Source organism: Ipomoea nil, unplaced genomic scaffold (genome assembly GCF_001879475.1).
Source record: "Ipomoea nil cultivar Tokyo-kokei standard unplaced genomic scaffold, Asagao_1.1 scaffold2700, whole genome shotgun sequence".
Taxonomy (NCBI): Eukaryota; Viridiplantae; Streptophyta; class Magnoliopsida; order Solanales; family Convolvulaceae; genus Ipomoea; species Ipomoea nil.
In genome coordinates this window covers 546,033-558,641 of record NW_017619128.1, presented here as the reverse complement: position 1 = coordinate 558,641, position 12,609 = coordinate 546,033, and the positions used below count along the sequence as shown (strand labels likewise).

General features: G+C 37.3%; 2 protein-coding genes across 3 annotated transcripts; both read left to right on the top strand.

Moving 5' to 3' along the window:
- The first annotated feature begins 932 nt into the window (after window positions 1-932).
- Window positions 933-6,688, top strand: LOC109155304. 2 transcript variants are annotated; one of them, XM_019302990.1, is made up of 6 exons: window positions 933-997; window positions 4,417-4,543; window positions 4,645-4,932; window positions 5,334-5,441; window positions 5,531-5,883; window positions 6,679-6,688. In XM_019302990.1, the coding sequence occupies exons 1-5, from the start codon at window positions 939-941 to the stop codon at window positions 5,870-5,872; spliced, it is 924 nt and encodes a 307-aa protein (XP_019158535.1). In that variant the 5' UTR covers window positions 933-938; the 3' UTR covers window positions 5,873-5,883; window positions 6,679-6,688. The 2 variants fall into 2 exon arrangements, with proteins under 2 accessions (XP_019158535.1, XP_019158533.1); XM_019302988.1 differs by lacking the exon at window positions 6,679-6,688 and having other exon boundaries at window positions 5,531-6,061.
- A 3,169-nt stretch (window positions 6,689-9,857) lies between these two features.
- Window positions 9,858-12,104, top strand: LOC109155303 (heat shock 70 kDa protein-like). The gene has a single exon (XM_019302987.1). It carries the CDS (start codon window positions 9,996-9,998, stop codon window positions 11,946-11,948), a length of 1,953 nt encoding a protein of 650 aa, XP_019158532.1. The 5' UTR covers window positions 9,858-9,995; the 3' UTR covers window positions 11,949-12,104.
- The last annotated feature ends 505 nt before the right edge of the window (window positions 12,105-12,609 follow it).

Here is a 12,609-nt window from a genome sequence, read left to right as displayed (position 1 = left end):
ATAACTTTGTAATTGTGCAATGCATTGAGGATTGAGTTTTTGTTTTATTTTATTTTATTTTATTTTATTTTATTTTATTTGTGAACATTGTAAAACCCAATGTTGAGAAAGACAAACTACTTTGAAAATCATGTTAATATATGTGAATATAAATATATAGGCATAAATGACTAATTTGATTGCTTCTTTTTTGCTTTTTCTATTGCATAATCATTACTTTGAAAATCATGATAATATATGTGTAAATATGTAGGCATCTATAAATGAGTAATATGGATAGAAGTTGGATGTATCAAAGACGAACTCAACGTGGTGATCTTAATCAAGTTTTTATTGAAGGATTAGAAACATTTATTGAGTTTGCATGTAGTCAGCCGAATTTCATGGATGGAACTAAAATTCGATGTCCATGTAAAAGATGTCGTCACATCTCATTTGAAGAAGCTGAGATTGTGAGATTTCACTTGTGCAAATTTGGTTTTGTGCCGAATTACTTTGAGTGGAATAGACATGGAGAAATGTCACACAATCAAACTTCAATGGAGTTTGATGCAAATTGGAGTTTAAATGAGCAAAATGAACCGTTGGAATCATATCAGCAGATGGTTTATGATGTTGCTGGTCCAAATCTCATAGCAAGGAATATGCGTGAGGAGCCAAATGTAGAAGATAAAAAATTCTTCGACATGTTAGATGCTGCTGATAGACAATTATGGTCTGGTTGTGAAAAGTTGACACAATTATCTGTTGTGGCTCGATTGCTAAACATAAAGACAGAATATCGTCTGCCAGAGCAATGCTTTGATGCATTCTGTCAATTGTTTAAGGATGGTTTACCTGAAGACAATAACATGGTTGATAGTTTTTACCAGACAAAGAAACTAATACAAGGGCTTGGGCTACCAGTGGAGAAAATTGATTGTTATAGGTTGGGGTGCATGCTGTATTGGGGTGATGATAAGGAGTTAACCCAATGCAAATTGTGTCAGCAACCAAGGTACAAAAAATCAAGTCGTTCATCTAACCAATCACTTGTCTCTTACAAGAAAATGTATTACTTGCCATTAGCTCCAAGACTTAAGAGACTTTATGCTTCAAAAACAACAGCTGCTTTTATGAGATGGCACAATGAGGATCATGGCCACGATTCTGGAGTTATGTGTCCTCCTTCTGATTCGGAAGCTTGGAAGCATTTTAATGCAACACATCCATCATTTGCATTAGAAAGCCGTAATGTTAGGTTGGGTTTATGCACAGATGGATTTCAACCATTTGGACAGTCAGGACAACAATATTCTTGTTGGCCTATCATCATTACACCATATAATTTGCCTCCATCCATGTGTATGAAAGAGCCATATATGTTTCTGACTGCAATAGTGCCTAGACCCAACAACCCTAAGAACAAACTCGATGTTTTCCTACAACCTGTTATTGCTGAATTGAAACAATTATGGGAAGAAGGTGTGCTAACTTATGATGTCTCTTTGCAACAAAATTTTCAAATGAGAGTTGCTTTGATGTGGACAATTAGTGATTTCCCAGCGTATGCTATGTTATCAGGTTGGGGAACAGCAGGAAAACTAGCATGCCTGTATTGTAGGGAACATTCACAAGCATTTCGGCTTCCTAATGGTGGAAAAATGTCATGGTTTGACAATCATAGGAAATTCCTTCCACTTAATCATCCATTTCGCTTGAACAAAAGAAGATTCATGAAAAATCGTGTGGAAATAGGTCAACCTCCACCGATTAAGAATGGCACAGAAATTTTAAGAGAAATCGATGAATTTGGACTATTAAAAGTTACAGATGCTAATGCAGAAGAGATGAATAAATCATGCAGTCGTAGTTGTGGATGGAGAAAACGAAGTATTTTTTGGGATTTACCATATTGGGAATCAAATCTCATTCGACATAATCTTGATGTCATGCACATCGAGAAAAATGTTTTTGAGAATGTTTTCAATACAATAATGGTGATTCAAGGTAAAACAAAAGACAATGCGAAAGCAAGAGAAGATTTAAAACTCTTTTGTAACAGAAAAGAGTTAGAAAAGAACCATGCCACAGGTAAATACCCAAAAGCTTGTTATTCATTAGACAATAAGCAGAAACAAGTGTTATGTGAATGGGTGAAAAATCTGAAATTCCCGGATGGTTATGTCTCAAATATGGGAAGGTGTGTAGATATGAGCAAGTATAGGCTATTTGGAATGAAAAGTCATGATTGCCATGTTTTCATGCAAAGGTTAATGCCAATTGCATTTCGAGAGATGTTGCTAACCAAGGTTTGGGAAGCATTAACTGAACTAAGCATTTTCTTTAAAAGGTTAACTGCAAGAGTCATTAAAGTGGAAGAAATGACAAGACTAGAAGATGAAATCTCAATAATTCTCTGTAAATTGGAGAGCATATTTGTTCCTGGATTTTTTGACTCAATGGAGCATTTGCCAATACATTTGCCATATGAGGCTAGGATTGCTGGGCCAGTTCAATATCGTTGGATGTATGGGTTTGAAAGGTAACTTCTATAGTTACTTTTTATTTAAAATATTAATGATGTTAGATGCAATTGTATCTAATATTTGAATAAGTTTTATTCTTTTTTCAATTTAGATTGCTCCATGAGTTGAAAAAAGATGTGAAAAACAAGGCTAAAGTGGAAGGGTCAATTTGCAATGCATATTTAGTGCGTGAAGCCTCTATATTTTGTTCTCATTATTTCGAGCCACACGTTTATACACGTAGTCGAAAAGTTCCTCGAAATGATGATGGAGGAGTTCTTGAGGAGGACGAAGAAAATTTGTCCATATTTAAATATCCTGGTCGCTTATATGGAAGATGTAAGACAAGAAGACTAACTGATGCAGAGTATTTGGCAGCACATACTTATATATTGCTTAATTGTGAGGAAGTACAGCCTTACATTGCGTAAGTTCCACATCAATCAATTAATTAATGATAGTTGAATCATTCGTGAGTTTATAATTGTGTTATATAAATTTACAGTTTATATGAAGAGATGTTGAAGGAACTTGATCCCAAGATAAGTGAGTTAGAACTTGCAACACAACTACAACAAAATTTTGGTTCTTGGTTTGAAAATTATGTAAGTCTTGTAGTCAACTACTTCTCTTGGTTCTAAATAATTTAAAACCTAACTCTTATATGTAAATTTTTCAATGGCACAGGCACGCCAAAATGAAATAGAGAACAAATATATATGTGATTTGTCAAAAAGGCCACTGAGAACTGTGAAATCGTATCCTGTGTATTTTGTCAACGGGTATAGATTTCACACAGAGTCATATGGTGAGAATAAATCAACAATGAATAGTGGTGTTTGTGTAAGTAGCACATGTGATGATTACTATGGCAAGTTGATGGAAATATTAGAAATTGAGTATACTGCCTTGCCAATTAAACGCACTGTCTTGTTCAAATGTGAATGGTATGACCCAACACCTAATGTTGGAGTAAAGGTTCATAACCGATATAATTTGGTTGAAATAAATCAACGGAGAAGGTTTAACAAATTTGAGCCATTTATTTTAGCAATGCAAGCTATTCAAGTTTGTTTTGTTCCGTACCCTAGTATGAGACGAGATAAAGTTAATTGGTTAGTTGTGTGTAAAGTTCAACCTCGGGGATGGATAGAATCTTTCAAAAAGGAAAATGGCCAAACGAAAGATACTGCTTTTCAAGAAAAAGAAGTTGAAGAAACTGAAATTGCAAGTGCTGTGGATGATGATTCTTTCGTTAGGTTAAGTGATGAAAATGTGGAATATCTCGACATTCCTGACGACAATTCAGATAACAATGAAGAGGAAAATGATGAGCTTGACTTTGACTCTAGTTCGTCAACTAATGAAGATGAAGATAATGATTGTTATAATGATGATGATGATGACGGCGACGATTATGAAAATTAGAGTTTATGTAGGTAATTCAAAAGTAATGCTTAATAAATATATATTATATGAAACACTAATATATATTACACTTTTCATATTTTGTAGGAAAGATGCCAAGAGGACGTGGAGGACGTGGAGGACGTGGAGGTTGTTTTGCAGCTAGACTTTTGTCAATAAATGTTGTACCACGTAATGGAAATCACACATCGGCATCGGCATCGGCATCGGCATCAGCATCGGCATCGGCATCGGCATCGGCATCGGCATCGATTCCCATAGTAGCATCAAGACCCTTATCACCATCCACGCCATCTACGGCTACTAATAATGGTCAAGTTGGACAAGATGCAGTTAGGCAACAAAGTGATATGGTTGACTCTGTAGGAGTGCATGGATGCCTACGAATTGATGTTAAGGATAATATGTAAGTTAAATTAAAATGAAATTTATTATTTGAATATATATTAATTTTTTAAATTTTGACTTTTCCTTTTTATAGGTTGACTAGCTCAGATGTATGTGCTAGAAAAATTACTAAGTTTTTCAAAGAAAGAATAGATCCTAATGGTTATGCATGGGGACAACTTAGTGTTGAGACAGTTGAATTTTATTGGGAAGAATTCAAGGTAATATTTAATCTCATGCATTGTATTTTAATTCTAAAGTGAATTATTGTTATTTTGTTTACATGTCTAACGTAAGTTCGTATTTACATTGTGTTTTGTAGAAATTTTTTGAGTGGGATGCTACTAAAACTGCTGTAGTGTATAATGCTTGGGAGATAAAGGCTAAAAGAAGATATGCTGATTACATAAGCAGAATAAGGAAAAAGCTAAGACCTCCCTATGTCCCACCAGAAATATGGATAAAATGGAATGATGTTTGGAATTCTGAGGAGGGAAAGAAGAAAACAGAATTGGCTAAGAAAAATAGGCGTGGAGGAGTTTTAACTGGAGTTGCTCAATCTACCCATACCACAGGATCAACACCTCACGTAAAAGTTGCAGCTCAACTTGTAAGTTCATTTGAATTGTTTAAGTTATTATAAGTATTATGTGTTTTTTATTATATGGAAATAAGATATGGAAACCTGAGATTTATTTGAACTTGAATGATTTGATAATGAGGATTGATTGAACTTAGGAGTAGAAACTGCAGAGTTAATTTGGGAAGCACTAGCTTAAATCTTTTAATGAGGATTCTAGGTAGAATGAATAACTAGAGTTTACTTGACTCTAACTTTTATGTTTTTTGTTGATTGTGATTGTGTTTTATTATGTTTATTGATTGATGTTGGAGATTATAATTGAATTGTATTATATATTGAACAGGGAGATAGTCTTATATACAAAGGAAACTCTGCCGAATTTTTTCTTACTTTAATAATTGCTTTTGTTTGTTAAATATAATTTGTAGGAAGGACAATTGGGTCATTGTCCATCGTATTATGAACTGTTCAGGCATACACATACCAAACAACACGATGGGCAAACATTCATAGCTGAAAAAGCCAAACAAATTCATGTAAGTTTAATTTGGTTTAATTTGTTTTAAGTTTTTAAAAGATATATGCCTTTACATATATTTTGTACTAAATCTCTAACATATTTTAGGAACAAGTTGAATCGCAACGGGAGATGTTGGCAGAAAATGGGGAGCAAGTGGATGACAATCAATTATACTATGACGCGGTTGGTGGACACGATAAGAAAAGAAGAGTTTATGGACTTGGTTCATATGGTTGTTCTGTTGTTCATGGTCCAACTAATGATAACACTTCTGGCAATATGACACCAACATCGCGACCACCCGACAATACTACTTCTACTTCTGCAAATGTACAACATGAAATTCAGAGTTTGAAGGAAACTATTCTCCTTATGCAACAAAGACTTGATGCTATTGATGGCGGGAGAGCGGGTACTTCATCATCACCTCCATCTCAAATCAATTGATTTTAATGGTTGTTTGTTAATTTTGTTTAGACTTGAATTGACTATTATATTATGTATTAAGTGTGGATTGATAATGTATTATTATGTTGTTTAGACTTGAATTGACTATTATATTATGTATTAAGTGTGGATTGATAATGTATTATTATGTTGTTTAGAGTTTAATTGACGATTATATTATGTATGAAATGTGGATTGGTAATGTATTAGTATTTTAACTTAATTTAGAATTATGTTATCTTTTATTTTAAAAACATTCATTACTATTTAAAATAAAAATTATATTTTAAAATAATTCAAAAACGCGACGGAATCGCGACGAAAAATAAGATTTGCGACGGAATATTTGTTGCCAATGAAGCGACGGAATTACGACGAAAAACATTTCCGTTGCGAAATGAGCGACGGAATTGGCGACCGAAAAGATAATATGGCGACGGAATATTCGGTTCAGAAATAACGACGGGTTTGCGACGGAAACAGTTCCGTTGCAAAATTGGCGATGGAATTCGCGACGGAAAATTCCGTCGCCAAATGGCGACGGAAATAATCCGTCGCGAATTCCATCGCCAAACGTCGCGACGGAATTATTCCGTCGTCTACCAAAAAACGACAAGGCGATAGACGACGGAATATATTCCGTCGCCATTACGTCGCGAAACGCGATTCGCGACGGAATATTGCCCATTCGCGACGGAAAATTTCCGTCGCGATTCGCGCTTTTTCTTGTAGTGCGAGTATAAGAGAAGGAAAGCGAGTCAACAGAGACTCAAAAAAAAGAGTCAAAAGAGACTCGATTATGAGAGTCAATATAGACTCGATAGAAAGAAAGAGAGTTAAGAGAGATTCGAGAAACTAACAAAGAACCCTCCACAGAAAGAACTCTATTTTATATATGAGTGTATGATTTTATTATTGCACTAAATTGCATATGAACATGACTATATTGTTGCACTAGATTGCATGAGTGTATGACTATAATATCGCACTAGATTGCATATGAATATGAGAATATGGTTGCACGAGATTGCATAAGAGCATGAGTATACTTTTGCATAGATTGCGTATGAGTATGATTATACTGTTGCATGAGATTGCATATGAACACAAGTATAATGTTGCACTAGATTGCATAAGAGTATGAGTATATCATGGCACTAATTTGCGTAAGAAGCATGATCATAATGTTATACATGATAGTTTGCGAATAGAACATCGTAAAAGATTGTTTAATGAGAAGTTTAACTTGAGATATTCCTTGAGCATGATTATTGTGATGTAGTAGAAGTTCTACTTAATAAGTTATGTGAAAAGGTTGTGATAACATGTGAACACTTGTTATATGATCTTTAAACAATATCCTATCTGTAAGCATGAATTGCTTGACAAGCTATTAGAGAAGTCTATATGTATATGAATATACGTGATTAGTCTTATTCATATGTAAGCATGCCAACTGATATTATAGGGTGCAAACATTTAGAAAGTATATGATAATCTAAAGATACTTTGAGATTAGCTTATTGATTCAATGATATCAAATGTTTTTCAATGTATATGCTGAAATGCTTTACAGGGTTGAGTGTGGTTATACTTAGCTTCGTGCTAACGGGTTTTTCCTGTTTGTCTATGTGTTGCTTGCAAAACCCCTTTCAGGTGGGCCCAGCAGTGAGAGAAGATCGAGTTAGATTAGTCTCTTAAGTTTGAACTATCTAAACTCTAAGTTGTTTGATGATGATGTTACGAATCTAGACTTATGACGTTTGATGATGTAGACTATTTGAGGTGATGTTTTCCCCCTTTACTTTCCAGTATTTTATTTAGAAGTCAGACTTTTACTATAATTCTAGTTTTACCCCATTTAGCCTGTGCAACCTCCAAGAGTGGTGGTTGTGGCGGTGACACCCACACTACTTTTATCCAGTTTCCCGCTGCTTAGATTATGTAAAAAGACTGTTTAGAAAGATAATTAAAAGTTAGAAAAGTGGAGTGTTACAATCATAAATATGGATAGTTTTCTGGTGTATACTACTGCTATCATGTTTACTTGTGGACTAATATGGTGCACTGATGTTGGTCATCTCGTGGCTCAGAATAACAACGCATTCTTATTACGGTAGGTCGGCATTCATTTTGGCCCTGGGGCATTAATGGAAATACATGATGTGGAGTTTGAATTTAATATTATAAGCGCTCATCGCGTACGTGTGTTTCTTCGGAGATACCAGGTTATCTTCGCATTATCATTTTTGGGTTTTGGGTTTTCCATTTATTTCCTCCCTGGGGTTGGGCGATGAGCAATGCGCAGTGCTGTTACCGATGGCACTGCAGTGCACTTAGCCTTGCCTGCACACCGCCCGGGCCGATGCTGTCAAATGATGGCATTGCACTAGAGGGGCCGTGGGGATAAGTGGCGTAGCAGTGCACGATCATCTCAATTACACTACTCTCATGATTAACATACAAAATTCATGACCATAACGTGCATAAAATGATAACACCAGATATAAAAACTCATTAGACAATACAAAAACCCTAATCACAGATACACATCACCTCCAATACAAACACAATCAGACTAAATTTTCAACAACAATCCTAGAAACGGTTCTCAGATAAGTAATCAACGAATATCACATACGAATTCAAATAATTGACATCAACAACAAAATAAAAAAAAAATGCAAAAATCAATATAAAAAACCTGGAATAGAATCGTTTGTCACTTCCAATCCCAACGGAGCATTGACCTCGTATGTCACTGCCAATTCTTGAGGCGCAATCATCTCATCCATATCGCAACGCAATGTCTGAAAATCCAGGAGAGAGGGAATAAAGAACAAATTGCGAAGATCATAATCGAGAGAGAAACTTCTCAATTTGAACATAGCGCGAAGAGAGAAACGAGAAACTGCTATTTTTTTTAAAAGAAAACAACAGATAACGGGAAACGGGGTTGTAAAAAAAAAAAAATCCATTAAACAAAAAGGTTAAAACGCGCTTCATTTTTTACCAGGGTCCATAATGCACTTTGGACCTTGGTCCACGTCTCCACGATATAAATTGCCTCCCTCGCTCTGCCCTAGGCAAATTATTGTATGGACCACGGTCCAAAATATGGTCATAATTATGAGTAAAAATTATGTACATTGTGTTAGAATAATATAGATTACGTGTTAGAATAATGTACATTATGTGTTAAAATGATGTACATTACGTGTTAGAATAATGAAACATTTGGGGTAATATAATGTAATTTATGTTTTAAAATAATGTACATTATGCTTTATAATAATGTACATTATATTTTAGAATAATGTATATTATGAGTTATAAAAATGCATATTGTAGCTGCGCACACGAAAAAATGAAATTAAGCAAAACAACGTCGTTTTTGGACCGTGGTCCACATAGCTGTGTGGACCACAGTCCACGCAATAAATATTGTTTGCCCTATTGCCAAGCCTAATCACAGGGATTAACAAAACTAATTATTCTCGTTTGTGGCCTATTATACTCAATTGTTATATACCAAGGCTATGTGGTTTAATGGTACCTGGGTTGGACTTTCATTTGGAAGGTTGTGAGTTCAAGCCTCAGCAGATATTACATTGTCATAGAACCAGTAGCATTCAAAAAAAAAAAAAAAAAAAACCACTATTTCGTATATATATAATTGTAGGGTAGAATACACATACACTCTTAGGATGCATGGTGCACGATATAATTTGCCAATTACACTTTATTTTGGGCCGCATAATTTGTTGTAGACTAAAATTTGACCCATAATGATAATATTCGGCCTACGCTTCCCATGTAGCCCAAATTACGTAATTGGGCCGGTCAAAGTCGTAACACGTAATGGCTTTTCCCGCGCTCCCCAGAAAATACAAGAACTTTCTGGTAAAGCCTGGTTGTTTCGCCATGTCTGCGTGTCTCTGGAACTCCCTCGACCAGTCGACCACCGCCACCATCCACCGTATCCAGGGCCCTATATATACTCCACGCGCCACTATCCTCTTTCAATCGTAGATAAATCGAAACGTTCAAAAGCATTCGGAATCTCGCACCCAAAAATCTTCACTTTAGTTAGTTCATTTGAGAGTTTCTTGAAAAATCAGTGATGGCGAAGAGCGAAGGAAAGGCAATTGGCATTGATCTCGGCACGACTTACAGTTGTGTCGGGGTATGGCAGAACGACAGAGTAGAGATCATCCCCAATGATCAAGGCAACAGGACAACGCCGTCCTATGTTGCCTTCACCGACACCGAGAGGCTCATCGGCGACGCTGCAAAGAATCAGGTGGCCATGAACCCGCAGAACACCGTGTTTGACGCGAAACGCCTCATCGGGCGGCGTTTCTCCGACCCTTCGGTGCAGGCGGACATGAAGCACTGGCCGTTCAAGGTTGTTCCCGGCGCCGGCGACAAGCCAATGATTGTGGTTCAGTACAAGGGAGAGGAGAAGATGTTTGCTCCAGAGGAGATTTCTTCCATGGTTTTGACGAAGATGAAGGAAGTCGCAGAGGCTTTCTTGGGGCAGACAGTCAAGAACTCTGTGATTACTGTCCCTGCCTATTTCAATGATTCCCAGAGGCAGGCTACCAAGGATGCAGGGGCAATTTCAGGCATGAATGTTATGAGGATCATCAACGAACCCACCGCCGCTGCAATTGCTTATGGTTTGGACAAGAAAGGTTCCAGAACCGGCGAAAAGAATGTCTTGATCTTTGATCTCGGCGGCGGGACTTTCGACGTGTCTATACTGACTATCGAAGAAGGGATCTTCGAGGTGAAAGCCACCGCCGGCGACACCCACCTGGGCGGCGAAGATTTCGACAACAGGCTGGTGAATCACTTCGTGCAGGAATTCAAGAGGAAGCACAAGAAAGATATCAGTGGAAACGCCAGGGCTTTAAGGAGACTCAGAACCGGCTGCGAGAGGGCAAAGAGAACTCTGTCTTCCACCACTCAGACAACAATAGAGATAGATTCTTTATATGAAGGCATTGACTTCTACGCCACCATTACAAGGGCGAGGTTTGAAGAGCTGAACATGGATTTGTTCAGGAAATGTATGGAGCCAGTGGAGAAATGCCTGAGGGATGCCAAGATTGATAAATCCCAGATTCATGATGTGGTTCTAGTTGGTGGGTCTACAAGGATTCCCAAAGTCCAGCAACTTCTACAAGACTTCTTCAATGGCAAAGAGCTCTGCAAGAGCATCAACCCAGATGAAGCTGTGGCTTATGGTGCAGCAGTCCAGGCTGCAATTCTGGGAGGTGAAAGTGACCAGAAAGTTCAAGATTTGCTGCTTCTTGATGTCACCCCTCTCAGCCTTGGAATTGAGACTGCAGGTGGTGTCATGACAACCTTAATTCCTAGGAACACCACCATTCCCACCAAGAAGGAGCAAATCTTCTCCACTTATTCAGACAATCAGCCTGGAGTGTTAATCCAAGTATACGAAGGAGAGAGGCCAATGACCAAAGATAACAACCTGCTGGGCAAGTTTGAACTGAAGGGCATTCCACCAGCTCCAAGAGGGGTTCCACAGATCAATGTCTGCTTCGATATCGACGCAAATGGCATACTGAATGTGTCTGCAGAGGACAAGACTGCAGGTGTGAAGAACAAGATCACCATCACCAATGACAAGGGAAGGCTAAGCAAGGAGGAGATTGAGAGACTGGTCCAAGAGGCAGAGAGATACAAAGCTGAGGATGAGCAGATCAAGAAGAAGGTGGAAGCCAAGAACGCATTGGAGAACTACGCATACAACATGAAGAACACCGTGAAAGATGACAAGCTTGCTGGGAAACTGGACCCATCAGACAAGCAGAAGATCGAGAAGGCGGTGGACGAGACAATTGAGTGGCTGGACAGAAATCAGTTGGCTGAAGTTGATGAATTTGAAGACAGATTGAAGGATTTGGAGAACTTGTGCAACCCAATCATCTCCAGGTTGTATCAAGGTGGCGGAGGAGATGTGCCAATGGGTGGTGCTGGTGGTGGTTATGGCACTGCTGACTCTGCTGGCACTGGCCAGGGGCCAAAAATTGAGGAAGTTGATTAAGGAATATCCCCTGAAAATACCTCTTCTTTGAATGTTTTGTCACTATTTTTGTCAATACTTGTGTGGATTTGAGAATAAGCGGAGTCATAAGCCAAGTACAATGTAACATTTCTATACTCTTTGATTAGCAGAGTGAACTTTGTTTTCTTCTTTCCATTTCTGAGTTCTTCTAGTAAATTTCTATTCTCTATGCTATTCTACTCTGTTTTAGGAATGAATTCCGACAGCAAAACAAGGCAAGTGAATTGTAGGAAATGCAGAAACAACGCCACAATATCTCAAGGAAATGCAGATAAATATGAATTCTAACAAAAGACTAACCTCAGAGAATTATGTTTGGAGGCCTGATTGCATATAATCAAGAAGGCTCTTAATGATGTTTCTGAGTGAACATTGCCGGGAAAATTTTAGTTGGAAGAATCTTTCAGGCCGTTTCAAGTATTATCTTTTTTATGAAGGGATAATATTTTAATAATTCACAAAACATGTATTAATCACACTTTTGGTACCCAAACCGGAATTTTGCACTTGGGTTACCATTATATTCAAATCTTTAAAATTTGGTAATTTAATATTAAACATTTAGGATGTGTTTGATACGCGTATGGAAATCAGAATCATAATGAGAATCAAATACTTTGGTAATGGTAATAGGTTTTGA